The following is a 20,940-nucleotide window of genomic DNA, read 5'->3' as shown; positions in this document are numbered from 1 at the left end:
TCTGAACATAATCAGACAGAGCTCCGTGCCCTACTGAGCAATCCCCCATGTCTCCACACAGTCAGTTTGAGTTCTGTACCCCTATTGTGCAATTCCTCGTATCTACAGAGTCGTTTGGAGCTCTGCAACCCTACTGAGCAGTCTTCCGTGTCTGCACAGTCAGTCTGAGCTCTGTGCTCTTACTGTGGTGTTCCCCATGTCTACACATGGTCAGTCAGAACTCTGTGCCCTTACTGTGCCATTCCCTGTGTCTCCACACGGTCACAGTCAGAGCTCTGTGCCCTTACGGTGCCGTTTCCTGTGTCTGCACATGATCAGTCAGAGCTCTGTGCCCTTACTCCCTTACTATGCTGTTCCCCGTGTCTGCACACAGTCAGAGCTCTGTGCCCTTACTGCGCTGTTCCCCGTGTCTGCACACGGTCAGTCAGAGCTCTGTGCCCTTACTGTGCCATTCCCGGTGTCTGCACACGGTCAGTCAGAGCTCTGTGCCCTTACTGTGCCATTCCCCGTGTCTCCACACGGTCAGTCAGAGCTCTGTGCCCTTACTGTGCTGTTCCCTGTGTCTGCACATGGTCAGAGCTCTGTGCCCCTACTGTGCTGTTTCCCGTGTCTGCACATGGTCAGTCAGAGCTCTGTGCCCTTACTGTGCCGTTCCCCGTGTCTGCACACGATCAGAGCCCTGTGCCCCTGCTGTGTGTCTCTGGCAAAGTAATTGGAGGCAGATGCCACCACCTGCTCTGTGAAGCTTATCTAGTCTTTGGCGACAGGCTCTATTTGGCCTTTTTCTTTCAAGTATTGTATTTACATTTTTCGTATCGCCCTTAAACCTTATTGTAACTTATAATCTAGGTAGTGGACTTGTTCCTCACACTTCTCTCCCAAACAGTGAATTACATGCCACTTCAAACTCAGTTCCTAGCTGATCTTGCTATATCTGTTACAGTAGTTAGCACTTTCTTGTACAAAAGCACTCCATAAATGTTAAGGTGAATTGTCTCAGCCTCTTAAAAACTGTGAATAAATATACAGTTCAAAAAAAACAACCCACTGCCATCAAGTCAATTCTGACTCATAGCAACCCCAAAGGACAGAGTAGAACTGCCCCACAGGCTTTCTGAGGAGTGGCTGGTGAATTCAAACTGCCAGCCTTTTGGTCAGCACACAAGCTCTTAACCACTGAAAGCGATACTCCTTCAGATTTCAGAAAAATGGAGCAGCATGGTGAGGGAATCATTAAATATTGTATTGTGGGTTGGACCAACAAAGGTTCACTGAGTGCTTCTCCTGTTGCAGGCGCCATGCCTTCCCTGGCCTAGGAGTGTGGGATGCTTCTGTGAGCAAGACAGGCCTGACCTCGCCCCCTGGAGCTTATAAGACAGACCTAACAGCCTGGGCAAGACCCTGATTCTCCTTCATAGAAGCAGTGTGGCGTGAGCAGGCTGTTTAACCTTGTTCAGCCTGTGCTACTCAAGTATAAAATGGGACTGATCATCCATCCTATGCAGGGTCATTTATTAGAACATTCAGTGCTTTGCTGGTATCCTCAGAGGCACTCCAAAGGGCAGGGGCCAACAGGGCTCAGTAGGGGTGGCTGGTAATATAGCTCTCCCTGAAGATAGTTAGAAAAAGGTGAAGCAACACTCGGTTGGAGAAACAATTTATTGGACTTAAGTTCGTTGTTTGGGTTTGCTATTAATTGATGTATTCCCTTGTTTAATGGAAATCCTAGACATCATTGTGTTAATACATAAATCACTACAAAGAACTCCACGGTAGACATTAAGTATTAGATGGTAGAACAAAAAACGGCAGGAGTTTGGTTAAACTGTAGAATAAAGTTTAAACTCTGTGTTTTTAAATAGTATAGAATATGTACCTATGTGGATTTATTCTTGGCTTACTAATTGTTAAAAATGCCAAAATAAATAGCTTTTTATTTACCAGAATAAATAAGCCTGGGAACCAAGTGAATGTTAGCCGTCTGCTGGTATCTGTTTATTTTCTGTATAAAGTCAGTCAAGTTCCTGCAAAGCAAGAATCTGCAACCTACTGCTAAAATTATGGAAACGCTGCTTTCCAGTGCTGCCAATTTATACCCGCTTGTAGGTTAATGCACTTTGTAATGTCGGCGTTATTGGATATTGACGATAGGTTACAACAGAGCTTTCTGGATACGGAGGTCTCAATAGATACAGATTCAGAGGGTGCAGGCCCAGCTCCTCAACCCTTGGCATGCTCAGGATACATGGTGTCACCACAGCCCTTTACCAGGCTGTTTTTCTTTCTAACAACTTTATTGAGATATAATTCACGTACCATACACCTCACCATTTAAAGTGTACGATTCAGTAGTTTTAGTATATGTGCAGATGAGTGCAACCATCACCACAGTCAATGCTAGAACATTTTCATCACCTCAAAAAGGAACCCTTTACCCTTTATCTGTCACCCTTCACCTTCTTAACCTCCCTCCCTCCCCACACAAGCCTTAAGCAACCGCTATCCTTTCTGTCTGTAGATTTCCCTATTGTGGACTTTAGTATGAATGGAATCATGTAAAATGTGGTCTTTGGTGACTAGTTTTTCTTACTTAGCATACTCTTCAAGGTTCATCCATATTGTAGCAGGTATTAGAACTTTATTGCTTTTTATGGTGGAATAATACATATTCCACTTGATGTGTATACCATATTTTGTTTATCCGTTCATCTCTTAATGGACACTTCCGTTGTTTCTACCTTTTGTCTATTGTGAATAATGCTGCAGTAAACATTGGTGTACAGGTGTCAGTTTGAGTTCTTGCTTTCAAGCCTTTTGGGTATATACCTAGGAGTGGAATTGCTGGGTCATACGGTAGTTTTATGTTTAACTTTTTGAAGATCTGCCAAACTGTTTTCCACACCATTTTACATTCCTACCAGCAATGGACAAAGCTTCCAGTTTCTCCACATCCTCACCAATACTTGTTACTTTCTGTTTATTTATTTATTTATAATAATAGCCATCCTAGTGGGCATGAAGTGGTGGTATCTCATTGTGGTTTTGACTTACATCTCTCTAATGCTTAATGAAGCCATATGGGGCAGTTCTACTCTGTCCTATAGGGTCGCTATGAGTTGGAATCTACTGGACAACAATGGGTTTGGTTTTGGTAATGTCTAATGAAAAGGAACCCCGGCGGCACAGTGGTTAAAGCACCGGGCTGCTAACCAAAAGGTCACCTGTTCGAACCCACCAGTTGCGCCATGGAAGGAAGATGTGGCAGTCTTCCATAAAGATTTACGGCCTTAGAAACCCTATGGGGCAGGTCTGCTCTGTCCTGTAGGGTCACTACGAGTCGGAATCAATTAGATGGCAGTGGATTTGGTTTGATTTGAATGTCTAATGAAGGAGCCCTGGTGGCGCAGTGGTTAAGTGTTTGGCTGCTAACCAAAAGGTCAGCAGTTCAAACCCATCAGCTACTCTGCGGGACAAAGATGTGGCAGTCTGCTTCTGTAAAGATTGTTGTCGTTGTTAGGTGCTGTCAAGTTGTTTCTGACTCAGAGCGACCCTGTGTACTACAGAACGAAACGCTGCCTAATCCTGCACTATCCTCACAATTTTTGCTAACGTTTGAGCCTATTTTGTAGCCCTGTGTCCATCCATCTCATTGAGGGTCTTCCTTTTTTTCACTGACCCTCTACTTTACCAAGGATGATGTCCTTCTTCAGGAACTGGTCCTCCCTGATAATGTGACCAAAGTATGTGAAATGAAGTCTCGCCATCCTCGCTTCTAAGGAGCATTCTGGTTGTACTTCCTCCAAGATGGCCTTGGAAACCCTATGGGGCAGTTCTACTCTGCCCTTTAAGGTCGCTATGAGTTGGAATAAACTCTACAACAGTGGGTTTTTTTTTTTGATTGAATGTCTAATGATTTTGAGCATCTCTTCATGTGCTTATTGGCCATTTGTATATCTTCTTTGGAGAAATGTCTATTCAAGTCCTTAGCCCATTTTTTAATTGGATGGTTTGTTTTTTGTCAGTAATAGCTGGAAGAGTTCTTTGTATATTCTGGATATTAAACTCTTAGCAGATTTATGATTTCCAAATATTGTCTCCCATTCTGTAGGTTGCCTTTTTACTTCTTGATAATGTCCTTTGGTATACAGAAGTTTTTTACTTTGATGAACTCCAAATTATCTGTTTTGTCTTTTGTTGCTCTTGCTTTTCGTGTTTTATCTAAGAACCCATTGCCAAATGCAAGGTCCTGAAAATTTATCATGTTTTCTTTTAAGAGTTTTGTACACTTATATGTACGTTCTTGGTCCATTTTGAGTTAATTTTCATGTATAGTGTAAGCTAGAGGCCCTACTTTATTCTTTTGCATGTGGAAATCCAGTTGTTCCAACATGTGGTCTTTTTATTATTGAGTTGTAAGAGTTTTTTATATTCTAAATACAAGTCTGTTTTTACAGTCACTTTGACATATGAATCCTGGTCTCTGGTTCTCCAGTTTAACCTGAATTTTTGGACTTAGCAGAAAGCTTAGAAGACTGGTCTATTTGTTTTTCTGCAGCAGTTCTAGAAGTGATAATTTTGAAACAATGCTTCCATCTCCAGTTGAGACAACTAAGCGTAAACTGTTTCCACAAGGAAACAAGCTAATGAGAGGCATATAGTGACATAGTCCTGTGATGGCTGGTAATAATATGTAAATTATTTTCTCCAAAGGTTGTGATTTACTAATCTAGTCCCTTAAAATGTGGTCATGCAGGGCCTTAAAATTCCTTGCTTTCATAAAGGTCTTGTACTACCGAGATGTCTTCACATTTTTTTGCATGTTCCCTAAGCTCAGAATTTGGTCAAACTGAGTTTACCACTCGCAGCCATATTGTCTTATATACCAATAAATTTGAAACAGTTTTAGGTGAGCTATATATACAATTTCAGTAAGAGTTTATGTTCATTCTTTTTTTCTTTTAAGGAATCTAACAACTATCCCAGCTCTTTGGAACACTGCATGACACTACATCATGAGTGACGGTAAATGTGATAGTCAGTTTTACAGTGTGCAAGTGGCAGACTCAACATTCACTGTCCTAAAACGCTACCAGCAGTTAAAACCAATTGGCTCTGGAGCTCAAGGAATTGTTTGGTAAGTATAGTCTGTTTTAATAGTGTGGATTGAGTTTTTGCTGCAGTAAAAAGTAAAACCAAGCCATCAGAATTTAAAAACACTGTTGATAAAAGTACTCTTTTTTTTTTTTGCTGTAGGTTTATGAGCTAAATTGAATCAACCTCTTTCTCTAGTTATATGTAGTCAGATTTTAGGCTACAAACTCAAATTTTTAGAATGCTGCAAAAACTTAAATAGGTAGCTATATTTCTTTCTTTGTTTCTATTTTTGTTTGTTTTTTTTCATTCCCTTTGTCATTATGATATCAGAATATTAGGAATGACAGTGAGTTGTAACAGAAGTTTGGAGTTTTATTCATTTCTTCATCATGGCCACCTTTTCCCCCCTCCCCCTTTTATTCCCAATCACTCCTATTCATTTCCAGGCACCATCCTTGCAGTTCCTTGCCATTCATTGGCAGGATGAGGCCAGTCAGTCTCATTCTCACCCCATGGATTAACCAGGAAGGGATGCTGTGTGAGGGGTTGGGCTGGCCGTCTCTTCCTTGGTGTCTCACTTCAACTATGTGTCCAGCCCAGGACGTCAGAATCATTAGTCTGACCCTGAACTTAGTCTCTTGCATGGTAAGACAGTCAGCTGCTGCAACATCACTGGCCAGCTAAAGGTAAAGTTTTTCACATGTTTTTTAGACTACAGTTATCAGCACTCCCAAACTTTTTATCCCTTATTTTTCTGAGCAAATCTTTTTTGGGGGAGGGTGGGGAGGTCAATAAAACCAAGATTGTCCTTGCATCTGGAAGAAACTGTGATGAAGCACTTACTCCATGTAATGTTTACAGGTAGCAGGCAAAGGGGATTCAAGAAAAAAGGGAATTCTTTTGGATGTTCTGGTAGAGTAGTTTATGTTTTCCTCTAGAGATGTTGAGCTTTTGAGAACTGTTTTTGAAAAACAGTGGTTTATGAGTGACCCTCCATTGTGGATAAATGTGCTCAGGAAAACCAGTTGTTTTCTTTTGGGCTAGGTGGTCTGCAGCCCTGGTAGCTAAGAGAAGATTGCAGTCCAGAGCTTCTCAGAATGTTTTGAGAGAAAAGCAGTTTTTGGAAAGGGACAGCCTTCCCAGCTGTGTCTAAAATAGTAGTGAGCTTAACTTCCAAACAATAATGTATTATATCAGCACTTAAATCCAACGTGCCAAGAGAAGTTTTAAACTCAGTAAGTGGTTCAAAATTGGAAATTTTGGTGTAAATAAAAGATTCTAGAAAACAAAACATTCTTTTGAGTTATAGCCCATCTTTTATTTGAAACTAGATGGTAATCTGACACAGATAATCTGGCAAGGCTGATGTCAAGGGCATTTAATGTAATAACCACATGAAGAAGCTGACTGTCCAAGCCAGTTGCCATCTAGTTGACGCTGACCCATAGTGACCCTATAGGACAGAGTAGAATCACCCCATAGAGTTTTCAAGGAGCAGCTAGTAGATTAGAACTGCTGACTTTTTGAATACCAGCCATAGCACCTAACCACTGTACCACCAGAACACCAAGAGGCTGACTAAGAAGCTAGTAATTGTAAAATAGAAAGCTATGTAGAGTGGACATTTGAAAAGAATGACTTCATTACAGCATAGTAAATAATAATAAAATTACATGCTACTTTATTTGATTACAAGCTTGTCTATGTTACTTTTCACCTTTATTTTTAAAGAGAAATGTTTAATAATGAAATAATTCATTATGGATGTGTATTTTTCCTTTGAAAATTCTAGTTTTGAAATAAAAGATTTTAATATGCCATTGCACACCAAACCTCTAGTAATGGTAAAAGTTATAGAATAAAAAGTTATGAATTAAAAAAAAAAAATTTTTTTTAAAAAGAAGATACCTTAAACTATGAATATTTGTTATTTTTTATGGCTATGTGATTCCTGATACTAAAGTCTTGTGTTTAATGATACTCCCATATTGTTTTACATGTAATATATGTTGTGATATTCTTGTAGTAGCTTAAGTTACACTTGACAGAGTCTTAACAGTAATTTTACTAAACTCGTAACATTTTCATTATTTAATTGTCATAAATTTTTTTTTTTAAATAAATTTATGACAATTTAAAAAAATATTTTTAGGAGCAGCTTTCATTTCATGTATAGAAAGGTAGAAAGAAAGAAGTATGTTGAGGCTAAAATTTTAACAATACCCTATATTTTTCTCCTGCAAATCCTCATTTTTATAGCTTGATTTTTTATTCTAAGGAAAGATACGAAAACTGGGTTTTGGTGTTTTCTGCTCAAGAAAGAAGTTGCTACTTTGGACCAATAAAGGAATTAAGTATTGGAGAGGAAGATCTCTCAATGAGCCCACTGGCAGCTAACAGTTTATTTTTTATCTTTGAAGTCATTAATTCATCCGTTTTTGTAACCCAAGCAAATAAAAACTGTTTGTTGGGTTAACTTTACTGGATGGGTAAAAGGGGTTAACTAACTGGATTCATATTACTGGTATTTCTTTTTAAAAATGTTTGTATAATTATGAAAATTATTCTTAGACTTCTGGGTGTTTTATCTTTTTGGCCTTTAGGCAACATGTTATCATAGGATCTGGGCCTAGGTGGTTGGGAAACCTGGGTCTTCATTATTAGTTTATTACTGCTTTCTCACATAGCCTTGTGCCAGTTTCCTTTCAGCCAGTGAGGAGGGAATGACTATTCCTTGCCTTCTGTAACAGCTGCAGCAAGTTATTACAAATTTGGTGGCTTAAAAAAACAAATTTATTCTCTCACAGTTCTGGAGTCTCGAAGTCCAAAATCAAGGTGTGAACAGGGTCGTGCTGTCTCTGAAGGCTCTGGTGAAGGATCTGTTCCATGCCTCTCTCCTGGCTTTTGGTGGTTGCTAGCATTCCTTGACTTGTAGCTGCATCACTTCAGTCTCTGCATCCATCACCACATGGGCTTCTTTCCTGTGTGTTTTCTGTCTCTGTCTCTGTCTCCTCCCCTTTTCTTATAAGGATATCAGTCATACTGAATTTAGGACCTACCCTAATCTAGTATGACCTCTTCTTAACTGGTATTATAACTACTATTTCCAAATAAGGTCACATCCTGAGGTTCCAAGTGGACAGGAACTTGGAGGGGACACTATTCAACACAGTACACCTTTCTTTGGAGCATGAGGCTTCATAGGCCCATTGAGCTGGAGGAGTGGTCAGGTGCAGCAGTGGTCAACTGGGAGTAGCAGCCCCCAGACTGACAGACGGGAAATTTTTCCCACGACATTTCCCCACATCTCTTCTAGGGATTTTTCCAGCCTCTGTTTTGCACAGCACCCTCGATATTGGCATTATGCTTAAAATCCCTCAAAAGAAAAGTATTGGATACCTGGTGCGGGGAGAGGGTCTTTTCATTTGTCTTGCTTTTTGGATAAAGCAAGAAGCTATTAATCATGCTAGTTGGACACCTCTCTTCCTCATCAATGTTGGAAGGACCTAAGAATCTCTACCATCGAACCCTAACTTCCACATAACCTGTTCTCTCCATTGGTTTCTTCCCTGCAAATGTGCCAGGTTCATTCCCACTTAACATCACTTTTGTCCTCATACATCTCCAGGTTTTGTTTTCCTGGGTATCCCTTAAAACTCCCTATCTGTCCAGACACTATCTCTGGTCTTTCAAGACTTCTCTCACTTGTGAAACCTCCCCAGATAATCTCAACTCATGCTTTGAATAGAGCCTCCTGTCTGATTGAATGAAATGCTTGATTGGTGCACACACACACACACACACACACACACACACGTGCATATATATGCACACACACAGGGAGAAACCAGAGGTCTTCTGGAAGTTGTTCATGGCTGCAGAGAGGTAGGCATTTTAAGTATGGGCTTCATTTACTCCTATTGGCTTGTCATTCACTTGTTTCTGAAGGCAAATAGTGACATGAATGGTGGATATTATCTAGTCATTATGAGCTCTGCCATAACCCTAACTTTATGAATGGTGAAATTAAAGACAAGGAAGGCTCACTGCTTTCTCCCACCTCACAGGGTGTTAGTGGCAGGCCTAGGGCCAAAACCTACCTGTTGACCTTTTGAAACTTTGTCGCTTGTAATGTTATTTGGCCTGTTGATGACTTTGAACCACTGATAGGTTTTGGTGTGACCAGAACTCTGACCTAACCTCTGTTTGTCATCTTAATAATAATGAATTATTTAAAGACCTATTTAAAAATTCTCATGGTTAATTGGATTTATTTCTATAAGATGACTGTTATGTTCAAGAACAGTTCATTTTTATAGCTATAATATTCAGTTTTGTGGTACTCTTCTATCTTATGTTCTAACTGGAAAAGTAAATACTTTATAAGTGACTTTAGCTTCCTTTTCCCCCATTTTTCTTTGTGTCCATCCTTTTCAGGCTATGAGGTACCAATTGGGGTTGGAAAATAATCTGGCAACGTCACATTTCTGTTTCTTTAAAAAAAAAAAAAAAAAATCACAGTTCCTAAAATAAACTCAGTAGGTAAGCTCCTACTTTGACATCAGGAATTGGATTTTCTTTTATTGTATCCCTTATAAAAACATTGCCATTGTGCAGTTAATTGATTTGACAATCTGAAGTTCCGTTTTGTAGGTATCACACTTTAAAATTATCCATCAGTGACCATTTGGAGGTGTGGGAGGCTAAATAATGTCCATGCCCTAGTACCTGTTGTTTGTTGTTAAGTGCCATCAAGTCAGTTCTAGAACCTGTGAATATGTTACCTTACATACCTTTCATGGAAAAAGGGACTATACAGATTTGATTAAATTAAAGATCTTGAGGTGGGGAGGTTATCCTGAATTATTCAGGTGGACCCAATGTAATCATGAGAGTCTTTAAAAAAGGAAGGCAGGAGGATCAGAGTCAGAGAAAAAGATGTGGTGACAGAAGGTTGGAATGATGTAGGGCCACAAGCCAAGGAACGCAGGCAGCCTCTTTGAGCTGGAAAAGGCAAGGATTCTCTCCAAGAGCTTTCAGAAGGAACACAGCCATGCTGACACCTTAGTTTTAGCCCCACAAGACCCATTTTGGACTTCTGACCTCCAAAACTGTAGGATAATAAATGTGTGTTGTTTTAAGCCATGAAGTTAGTGGTTTATTACAGCAGCAATAGAAAACTATTACAGGGAGCATGTGTTATTTTACATTTTTGAGAAATAAAATATCATAATAGCATCAATGTATGTTTATAAACTCATTAGTCATCTATTTAAATTAGAAGTCTGTAAAGACACAGGGAGAGATGTGTAAACCATAATGCAGATAGGGCATAATTCAGGTAGGGCCAGTGACTTGTACAGGGTTAAATGGAAGATCTGAGGCCAGATTTAAATCTTTTGACCCTTGTTTTTGAGTTATTTTTAAAGTTGTCTTATGCTTTTGTTTTTCTATTTTTGTTGTTCATGAAAAAGGTCTTAATAAAGTTTGTTAGGAAAATAAGTTTTAAAATGTAATTTTGAAGTATTCATAAAAATCAACGAAGTTCTATAGTAAAATTAAGTAATTTTAAGGTTTTATAGCTCTAGTGGGGAGCATGTGAGTAAATTTCTTTCATATGTATGTTAAGTTTTTCTTTCTCCTTTTAAAATCTCAAGTTCAACCAAAATGGTAATGATTTTTTGTTTGATGAAACAGTTCTGTAAAATGCTTAACCTTTTTTAAAATAAATGTGCTTAATAATAGATATGGCAGTACTTAGAAGTGACAATTACAGCTTTAGTATGAAATAATTGGTATAGCTCCTGTTCCTTTTTGCTTCCTCTAGTTCTATACAAGCAGGCAAGTTGGCCTGTTTTTACACTGTTTTATTTTCTCTGTACTGATAAAAAGAAATAATAACATCCACATAAAATTTCTTTCATATAAGAGATATATATGTATAAGGCATCAAAGGTCTGAGATTCAGGATACTTGAGTTCTAGGTTCATCTCTCATCCTCATAGTAGTAGTTCTTTGTGACCTTGGGTAAGTCATTGTGTCTTATGGACTTTAATAGTTTCATCACTAAAGTGAATGCATTAGAGAGCTAGTAAGCTAATGAAGAATTATTAGGCCAGGATCCAAGGAAAGACAGAAGTCGAATGGGGGGAGCCTAGTATTGGGGGCTGTCTCTCCCTTGGCATTTGCAAATTCTAGAGCAGGCATTTGAGAAGTTGAGTAGTGCATTGGGTTGCCTTTTGGGACTAGGAGACAAGGGTTGGAATCCAGGGCCATCTAAGGGAAGGGAGGGCCTAGGGAACTTCCTTTGCTTTGAATTGGGACCATAAAGGACTATGTCTTAGAAAGGTGATCCAGAAAAAGACAGGCCTTTGCAGAGACTGTCACTCTGCTTCAAATCATCTTATTTGCTGAACTACTGAGGTGAACCCAAATTGCTAGAGTCCCGAGGTACCTGGCAGGAGTAAATATAAGAATTTACATCATACTAGATATCAAATTATTTCTAGATAGCAAGCATTTCTACAAGTATGAGGTCTAGCATACTATCAAAAATAACTAGGTGCACAAGGATTTAAGACAATATGAACAAAACCCAGCGGAAACAACAGACAAAAAAAATAGATCCACGGAGCATACTGGCCTTATTAGATCCAAACTTTAAAATAACTTTGATGTTATGTTTAAAGTGATAAAAGGCAAGATGAAAAATTTTGGTGAAGAAGTGAAAATGTGAAAAAAAAAATCCTAAATGGAAATTGTAGAACTTAAAAATACAGTAATTGAATTATGAACTTAATAGATGGGATTAACAACTATTAATATAACTAAAGAAAGAGTTAGTGATCTAGAAGATAGGTCAGAAAAAAATATCCAGAATGAAACATGGAAGGACAAAAGGGTAGAAAATACAGAACAGAGGTTTATTCATTTTCTGTTGCTGCATAGCAACTTCCCACAAGTTCAGTGGTTTAAAACAAGAACCATAGTTTTATAGGTCAGAAATCTGGATAGGCTTCACTGGGTACTCTGCTCAGGGTCGAATAAGGCTGAAATCAAATTTTGGCTGGGCTGGGCTCTTACATCAAAATTCTGGGGAAGCATATGCTCCCAAATTCATTCAGGTTATTGGGAGAATCTAGTTACTTGAAGCTATAGATCCTCATAAGGTCCCCATTTCCTTGGTGGCTATTGGCCAAGGGCCACTCTCTGCTCTTAGAGGCCGCCTGCATTCCTTCTTATGTGACCCACTCCATCTTCAAGGCAACAGGGGCACATCCAGTCCTTTTCACAGTTGTAATTTCTCTGACTTCTTCTGCCCAGTAGCCAGAGCACACTTTTTGCTTCTAAAGGGCTCATGTGGTTAGATTAGGCCCACGTAGATAAGATATCTCTCCTTTGTTAAATTAATGAATGCGTTTAGCCAGTTGCAAGGTATAGAGTCAGTGTACAAAAAAAAAAAAAAAATCAATTGCATTTTTACATGCTAACAGCATATAGAAAATGAAAATTTAAAAAGGATATCATTTTAAATAGATTAAAAATTATTATATATTGAGAAAAAATCTAACATTGTGAAAGATTACAGTGCTGAAAGCTAAAAAATACTTGAAAAAATTAAAAAACTTAAATAGTGCACTAACTAGATAGTAGGCAAGAATTATCTTAGATAAAGGGAAGGACAACACACAATACAGGGAAAGTCAACACAACTGGACTAAACCAAAAGCTAAGACGTTTCCTGAATACAGCCAAACACTTCAAGGGACAGAGTAGCAGGGGCAGGGGTCTGGGGACCATGATTTCAGGGGACATCTAGGTCAATTGGTGTAACAAAGTTTATTAAGAAAATGTTCTGCATCCCACTTTGGTTAGTGGCCTCTGGAGTCTTAAAAGCTAGCAAGTGGCCATGTAAGTAAGGTGCATCAATCGGTCCCAACTCACCTGGGACAAAGCAGAATGAAAAACACCAAAGACGCAAGGAAAGTATTAGCCCAAGAGACAGAAAGGGCCACATAAACCAGACTCCATCGGCTTGATTCCAGAAGAACTGGAGAGTCCCTGGCTACCACCAATGACTGCCCTGACAGGGAACACAAGAGAGTCCCTGATGGAGCAGGAGAGCAGTGGAGTGTAGAACTCAAATTCTAGTAAAAAGGCCGGACTTAATGGTCTGACTGAGACTAGAGGGACCCCAGAAGACATGGCCCCTGGACTCTGTTAGCCCAAAACTAAAACCATTCCTGAAGATTAGACTGGACTATAAGACACAAGGAAACCCTGGTGGCATGGTGGTTAAGTGCTAACAGCTGCTAACCAAAAGGTCGGCAGTTCATATCCACGAGGCGCTCCTGGGAAACTCTATGGGGCAGTTCTACTCTGTCCCATAGGGTCGCTATGAGTCAGAACTGACTCAACATCAATGAGTTTTTTTTTTTTGTAAGACATAAAATGATACTTGCGAAGAGTGTGTTTCTTAGCTCAAGTAGACACATGAGACTAAATGGGCAACTCCTGTCCTGAGGCGAGATGAGAAGGCAGAGAGGGAAAGGAGCTGGGTGAATGGACATGGAAAATACAGGGTGGAAAGGAGGAATGTGCTGTCACATTATAGGGAGAGCAACTAGGGTCACATAACAATGTATATATAAATTTTTGTATGAAAAACTGACTTGAACTGTAAACTTTCACTTAAAGCACAGTTAAAAAAAAATGATAATGGTAGGATATATGAGAATGGGATCAAGCATAGCAACAATTCCAAGGATGGTGCAGGACCGGGCAGTGTTTCATTCTGTTGTACATAGAGTCACCATGAGTCGGAATCGACTTGACGGCACCTAACAACAACATATCATGTTCAAGAATTTATCTATAGATTGTTTTCGATCTTAATTTCAACAGTCTTTTTTAAAATGAAAATTAACAAGCTGATTCTAAAATTTCAGTTAGCAGCTGAGCACTGTAACCACTGCACCACCAGGGCTCCTAAAATTTATATGGAAAAATAAAAGTCCAAGAATGAAGTTGAAGGGAGGAGGACTTAACTCTGCCAGATCTCAACTGTGGTGGTTAAGATGGTGTAGTGCTGGTGCAAGGAGAGACAAATAGACCTATGGAATAAGTAAATAAGCTAGTAACCAAACTACACACATGGGCTCCTGACTTATGGCAAAGGTAGCATTACAGAGTGACAGAGAAAGGATAGTCTTTTAACTAAATGGACATATCAGCATTCACATAAAAAAGTGAAATTTTATCCTGACTTTACCTTATACCCAAAAATAAATTTCAGTTGACTCGCTCTAAATTGAAAGACAAAATGTTAAAGTTATTTAAAGATAAGAATTGTCTTCATGATCTGGGGAGTAGGAAAGACTCATTTGAACAAGACATAAAAGCACGTACCATAAAGGAAAAAAAGATTGATAAATTCGTCTTAAAATTACAAACTGCTTCTTTTATAAAAATCAAGAAAAAGACAAGCACAGATGGTGAGAAGATATTTGAAAAATATGATTGACAAAGGCTTTTATTCAGAATACATAAAAAACTCCAATAAGATAGACAACCAAATAGAAAATAGCTGTCACAAAAGAGAATACCCCAGTGACCAATAAACGTAGGAAAAGGTACTCAACATTATTAAACATCAGAGAAACGCACATTAAAACCACAATTAGATACCACTGTATACTCACCAGAATGGTTAAAAATTAAACTGTTGATAATCCCAAGTGTTTAGGGTGTGGAGCAGCTTTCATCTAGCTCTCAGACGTGGGCCTCTCACACACAGCTGATGGGACTACAAATTGGTAGAGCCATTTTGGAAAACAGTTTGGCATTATTTACCAAAATAGAATCTAAGCAATTCCACTCTCAGCTATCTACTCATCAGATATGTATGCATATGTATGCATGCATATGGGACTTAGAAACACGTGCAGGAATGTTTGCGACTGTTTTTGGAACCACTGGAAAACTGAAAACAACCCAATATCAACAGTAAAATAGATAACTGTACTATAGTCTTACAAAGGAATACTGTGTAACAGTGACACAGAATGAATTACAGCTACATTACAACAATGTGGTGAATCTCGCCAGAATGTTGAGTGAGAGAAGCCAGACATAGAAGACCTCAGAAACCAGATGAAAATAAGCCATTGCGGGGGTGGGGAGGTGGGGCATTTGGGGATGTATGTTTAGCTAGTACATACAGGGAAGTAATTATACTAAAAGTCAGCAGTGGTTATTATCTTTGGGGAGGCAGGAGGGATAGCGTTTAGTTGCGGGGGCGGGTAAGAGTGGCTTTTGGGATATTGATAGAACATGCTTCTTTGCTCTGGGACAAATCAGATGTCTTCAAGAAGAATGAAATAAATTTCAAACAATAGATAACATGAATAAGAAAGTAGAATGTACTAGTGATAGGCTAAAGGAGATATATTTTGTCTTCTCTTAATAAGAAGAAAGAAAATACTAGGAACTTATGAGGAAAAAGAAAAAATCATGGTCTAAATATAAAACAAAAGAGATGTGACTCTTGAGCAATTGATGGAATGTAAGAAAAGAGAACCCGTTTGACCTTGATGCTGGAAGCAGTTTCATTCTCTTATGAGTAGTACAAAGGCTCATGTTATCTTTAGAAAATTATATATAATCCTAGCTCTGCAATTAATAACATTTACATGTGCATACACAAATATACGTCTGTGTACTTTACTGATTTTCAACATTTAGACACATCCTAAAGAAGAAACACAAATATGTATATTATCAGACTTGACCATTTAAGACAGAAGTTTGTAGGACCAAAAAACCAAACCAAACCCACTGCCAGTGAGTCGATTCTGACTCATAGCAACCCTATAGGACAGAGTAGAACTGCCCCATAAATTTTCCAAGGAGCGCCTGGTGAATTTGAACTGCCTGCCTTTGGTTAGCAGCTGTAGCTCTTAACCACTATACAACCAGGGTTTCCAGGAAAAGGGAAAGGGATAGAGAAATGGAAAAAGGAGGTGGAATATAATGTTCTCATTTTATATTCTGGGGAGTCAAGAGATTCCTTTAAAAGCTGGTTGAACAAGAAGTTTAAGCATGCTATTTAAGGAAGTTTAAATGTGCTATTTAAAGTTACAAAGATAACCAAAGGAAAACTAAAAATATAAGAATAAAAAACTGTGAGGAGTTACAGTTTCAAATAAGTGACTGAATCCTAAAGTCGATAAGTGAAAAAATAGTGATGAAAGTATGTTATTTGGAGCTAAGAAAAGACCACAAGAACTAAAACTAGAAATACTTCAAGGTAGTTGATCTTGGAGATAGAACTGGGAGTGGAGAAGAGTTTACTCGGATACTCAGGATTGGTCCATTTGGGTCATTTTGGACAGAAACTTTTAAAACCAATAAAAGTATGAAATTTGGCTTTTTTCAATTTGTTGAGACTGAGAAATATATGTAATACAAATACACATGTGTATGTACACATTAATTGATGGTTTGTTTCACAAAGAATTATCTTGAACGGTTTATAATTCATACAAATGGAACATTTGCATATGGATATGTGTACATGTACACATAATGTGAACGAAATTGAAGGCAAAGTAATTCCAACATAAGATATGACATTTCTAATAATTCCTAACCAAAGCTACGGCCAACAGTCTTCAACTTAAAAACAAATCAAATTCAGTGAAGAGTTTTTTGGCAAAGAAATATCATTAATAGAAGAGAATAAGTGTGAACTGGGTTATAAACCAAATAGAATAAATACTTAAAAACAATGTTTAAAATGGTGCTTAGGCTCTCAGGTGGTCTTCAGCAGCTTCTAACCCTTGATCGTAGCCAAAGAGTAATAACATCGTCAGTACTATTTTAATACTAGTTTCAAGCAATTAGGCTAATCGGTTTTTCTTGTCTGTTTTCTGAAGGAAAAATGAACCTTAAATTTCATCTGGGAACTTGAGATGGTGGAAGCATAGCCTGTAAAAGATTTCATTCTTACTATAATAGTATAGGAAGCTATTTTTGGTAGAATTTTATATATAGCATTGCTTACATTAGGGATTTTGTGTCTTAGGGGTTTGCCATGAGCTGAGATTTTTGGCTTCTGTTTTCTTTTAGATTCTTTCATCTAGGAAAAACATGATCATTCAAAACTTAGATTTATCGCATTCTTCTCATGAGCTCAACCATTTCCTCCATTGCAGTGCTCCAAAATACACTCACATTTAAGCTGTGATAACCAGTGACTTTTTTTTTTCCAATTTAATAATGTTTCAGGTTAATTAAAAATTTCGCTTATTGACTGGCATTATATACTTTGTATTAAATTTCCTGGTTCTGAACATAATCTCCACTAATATAATGGAAATTCAATGTACAGAGGATTGTTGAATCCTATCCTGCCTGCAGTGGAAATGTCTGTGCCTCTGCAAAGGAGTTAGGCCATCCTGCAAACTTGCCTTGCTTTTCATATTGTAGAAATACTTTGGAAACAAGCAGACTCAATCAAAGCAGGCTTCTAATTGTGCTCCTGTTTTTAAGATTATCTCAGGATACATAGGCTAATTTATTGTTGAAAAGCTAAAGTATCCTCTTGTCATGTGGTCACAGCCTCTCCTCATTTCAGTGATTTCCAAGTACAGTCAGAGTTTTCCTTATTTGTTACTCATAAGAATATAGTACCTTGAATGTATATTCTGCATTGCTTCATTTTCCAAAACCATTCTAATGGATTGTGTATTATATTTCCTAATTATAGTGCTGCTTTCGATACAGTTCTTGGGATAAATGTTGCAGTCAAGAAACTAAGCCGTCCTTTCCAGAATCAAACCCATGCAAAGAGAGCTTATCGTGAACTTGTCCTCTTAAAATGTGTCAATCATAAAAATGTAAGTTATTTATGTATATATTTCCTCTGTATATTTTAATATTGTCACTGGTGTCATAATCTTCAGGGTCTTTTGGAGGTACATTGAGTTTAGACCTGGGATAAACTAGTGATAAAAATGACCATTAAAATAGCTATATTTTATTGGCAAAATTCTTAGTTAAAAATGGGAAAATTGGAGTTAGAAAGAGGCATCATGGTCCATAGGAATTTAGGTCATTCAAATAAGATAGGAATAGATTAACCCTGTAACCATTTGGTTTCTGTTAGTTCTATTTCTATAAAATGGAAACAATATTAACCTAACAAATTGAGAACCAACTAAATATTTTTTGGAAAAGCATCGTTCTATAAGTAGGTTTTTACCTTGCAGCACTGACATTTCAGTTTTAAATAAATGTTATTAGACAGTGTTAACACTCAGGATAGCTGTATGCGGCATCGGCACAGAAATCAAAGCACTGTGAATTTTAAAGAGAAATAGCATCTCTTTAGAAAATGAGGTGGTACACAGGCACATTGTATGTCCTGGCGGTCTCTGAGCATTATTTTGATAACCTTGCCGTATTGTAAAACCATAAAATGTTAAATCCAGAAGGAGCCTTGGAGATCACCTCATATGGTCTTTTTTTTTTTTTTTAGGTATTTAAGATTACCCTAAATTATGCTGGACATTAAATAGGAAACTAAGGTTGATTTGAGCCTGTATTTTGGGTTTGTTTTTTAATAGCTGCATAGTATAAAAATAGATGCACTATAATATTTATTGAACCAATCACCTACTGTTGGAATTTAGATTGTTTCCAGTGTTTTGCTATTCCAAGCAGTGCTTAAGTGAACATCTTTGCGCACTTGTCCAATGTACCAAGATTTCTTAGCTGGAAATTGCAGGGTCAGAGAGTATGCACCCTTCAGATTTTAACTATGCTGACAAATTGACCTTAAGGAAGACTATCAATTTTATACTTTCATTAAGAGTATCTGAGAATGTCTTTTTCCTCAGTCTGATAGATGACATGATATTTTTGTCATTTCTTTCTTCCCGTATGTTTATTAGTCATTTATTTTTATTCTGTTGAGAATTTGATTTGCATGGCCTTTGTCCCTTTTTCTCTTGGACAGTTGGCCTCTTTTTTTATGCATTTATAGAAGGTCTATGTATATTAAGACTTTTTTTTTTTTAACTTTATATGCTTTTTGCTACACTGAAGTTTTTACTTGTTAGTTCTTGGTTTTGTTTTAATGTAATTAAATTTCCCAAGTTTTCTGATAAGCTTAGAATAGCCTTTTTCTGCACCAGGATTATATAAAATGTCTGTTCATATTCTAATGTTTGTATGGTTTCATGTCCGGATTTACAGCCTTGTCTCATTTTGAATTTGTCTTGGTGTAAATATTGAAGTCTGGATCCAGTTTTATTTTTTTCCTCACCTAGCCCGTCACCTCGATCCCATTTACAGAGTAATTTGTCTTTATCCTCTGCCATTTGACATGATGGAGAATGTGCATCTCCTGCTGAAGTGGCAGGACTCGGTTTCTACAGCCTCATGGAGGGAATGCAAGCAAGAGGCCCACAGTGGGGCCAGGTGTTTAACCCTCTAGGCTGGCAGTGCTTAAGTAAATAAACAATGCTGTGAGGCCTTTTCATCTTTATCACACCAAAAATATGAGCTTAGCCTTCATATTTGAAAACTTTTTAGAAATTTATATATAGTGTTTAAGCTTTTAGAGTTAACGTATCTCCTTATTTAGTGTTTTTCCACCCATAATTTCTACTTTTTTATGTTCAGAGACAGAAAGTCATTATGTGTTAATATCCTGTAATAGTAATAATTTAAATTATTAAGAACACTTAAGAGTGACTTGATTAAAAGTACACTTTATTTCCAAGGTGAGAATCCTAATTCTTTCTCTTTCTTTAGGTACCATTTAATAGAATGTTTTCTTAAAAGCAATAATAATAATAATAAATACTGAGCTCTGCTGTGATTTTTTTTTCCAATTTTAATACATCCTAACATTAAACTTAATTTTTATAATCAGTAGAGTCATCTGGCATACTGAAGTATAATTAATTTTCTCTTTTCAGATAATTAGTTTGTTAAATGTGTTTACACCACAAAAAACTCTAGAAGAATTTCAAGATGTGTAAGTATCATTTTTATTCAGTAATGCACTATGCATCAAAAACTGAAAATTTAGCTGTGTTTTTTACTTAGGAAATGGTGGTGGCAATACATTGTTAATGATATCACTTTTCTGTGGAAGATAAATATTAAGAAAAATGGAAAGTAATATTCCACTCTTCGTGATTGATAAGCCTAGCAGGTCATAATCCCCATATAACAGATAAAGGTTGACTGAAAAGAATTCTTTAATGCTGACACTGACCATTAATGCCTCATTATTGCCGCTGATCTGCTGAAACATGTTTTTCTCCATCCCCTTAATAGACAGGATTATAGGATTTAGGTGTTTACAATTATAATTTGAAACGATTAAGTCATTAAAAATTGTATGTTTCCAAAATCTTAGGGTTATCTTACTAACAAATGAAACATAAATTTTATTATTGGAGGCATAGTGTTCAGCCTCATTCTAAATACATTGGTGTATTCATTCATTTAACAAATATTTATTTATTGCCAACCACGTACTAGGCACTGTCTTACTACTGGCATACTTAATGACCAAAACAGGTGAAAATCCTCTTTATTAATAAAGAAATATAATTGGTAATACTCCTTCCTGTACCTTGCCATTTAACTGAGGGAAGATAGAAAATAAACATGGTGAGTAAGGAAATTACCATTAGAATGTGATAACTGCTATGGAGAAATGTTAGAGCTGCGTAAGGAGGATCAGCAGCACTGGACGTTGAGGGTAAGGATGCAATTTTAAATAGGGTGGTTGGGGAAAACCCCCCTGAGTTAATGACATTTGAGGGA

General features: G+C 37.5%; 1 protein-coding gene across 4 annotated transcripts in view; it reads left to right on the top strand.

The window, feature by feature from the left end:
* Nucleotides 1-20,940, top strand: part of MAPK9 (mitogen-activated protein kinase 9) — a 76,174-nt gene that overhangs the window by 13,436 nt on the left and 41,798 nt on the right. For 3 of the 4 annotated variants that reach the window (XM_023552361.2, XM_003404708.4, XM_010593281.3), the window contains exons 2-4: nt 4,964-5,134; nt 17,864-17,993; nt 20,082-20,140. In XM_023552361.2, coding sequence (XP_023408129.1) covers nt 5,013-5,134; nt 17,864-17,993; nt 20,082-20,140 — 311 coding nt within the window. In that variant the 5' untranslated portion in view covers nt 4,964-5,012. Of the gene's footprint in view, nt 1-4,963; nt 5,135-5,597; nt 5,781-17,863; nt 17,994-20,081; nt 20,141-20,940 lie in introns of those variants that run through there. The other variant, XM_023552379.2, reaches the window with a different exon arrangement.

This window comes from Loxodonta africana, chromosome 2, assembly GCF_030014295.1.
Source record: "Loxodonta africana isolate mLoxAfr1 chromosome 2, mLoxAfr1.hap2, whole genome shotgun sequence".
NCBI lineage: Eukaryota > Metazoa > Chordata > Mammalia > Proboscidea > Elephantidae > Loxodonta > Loxodonta africana.
The sequence above is the reverse complement of the archived record's forward strand: the minus strand, read 5'-3'. Positions and strand labels throughout refer to the sequence as shown.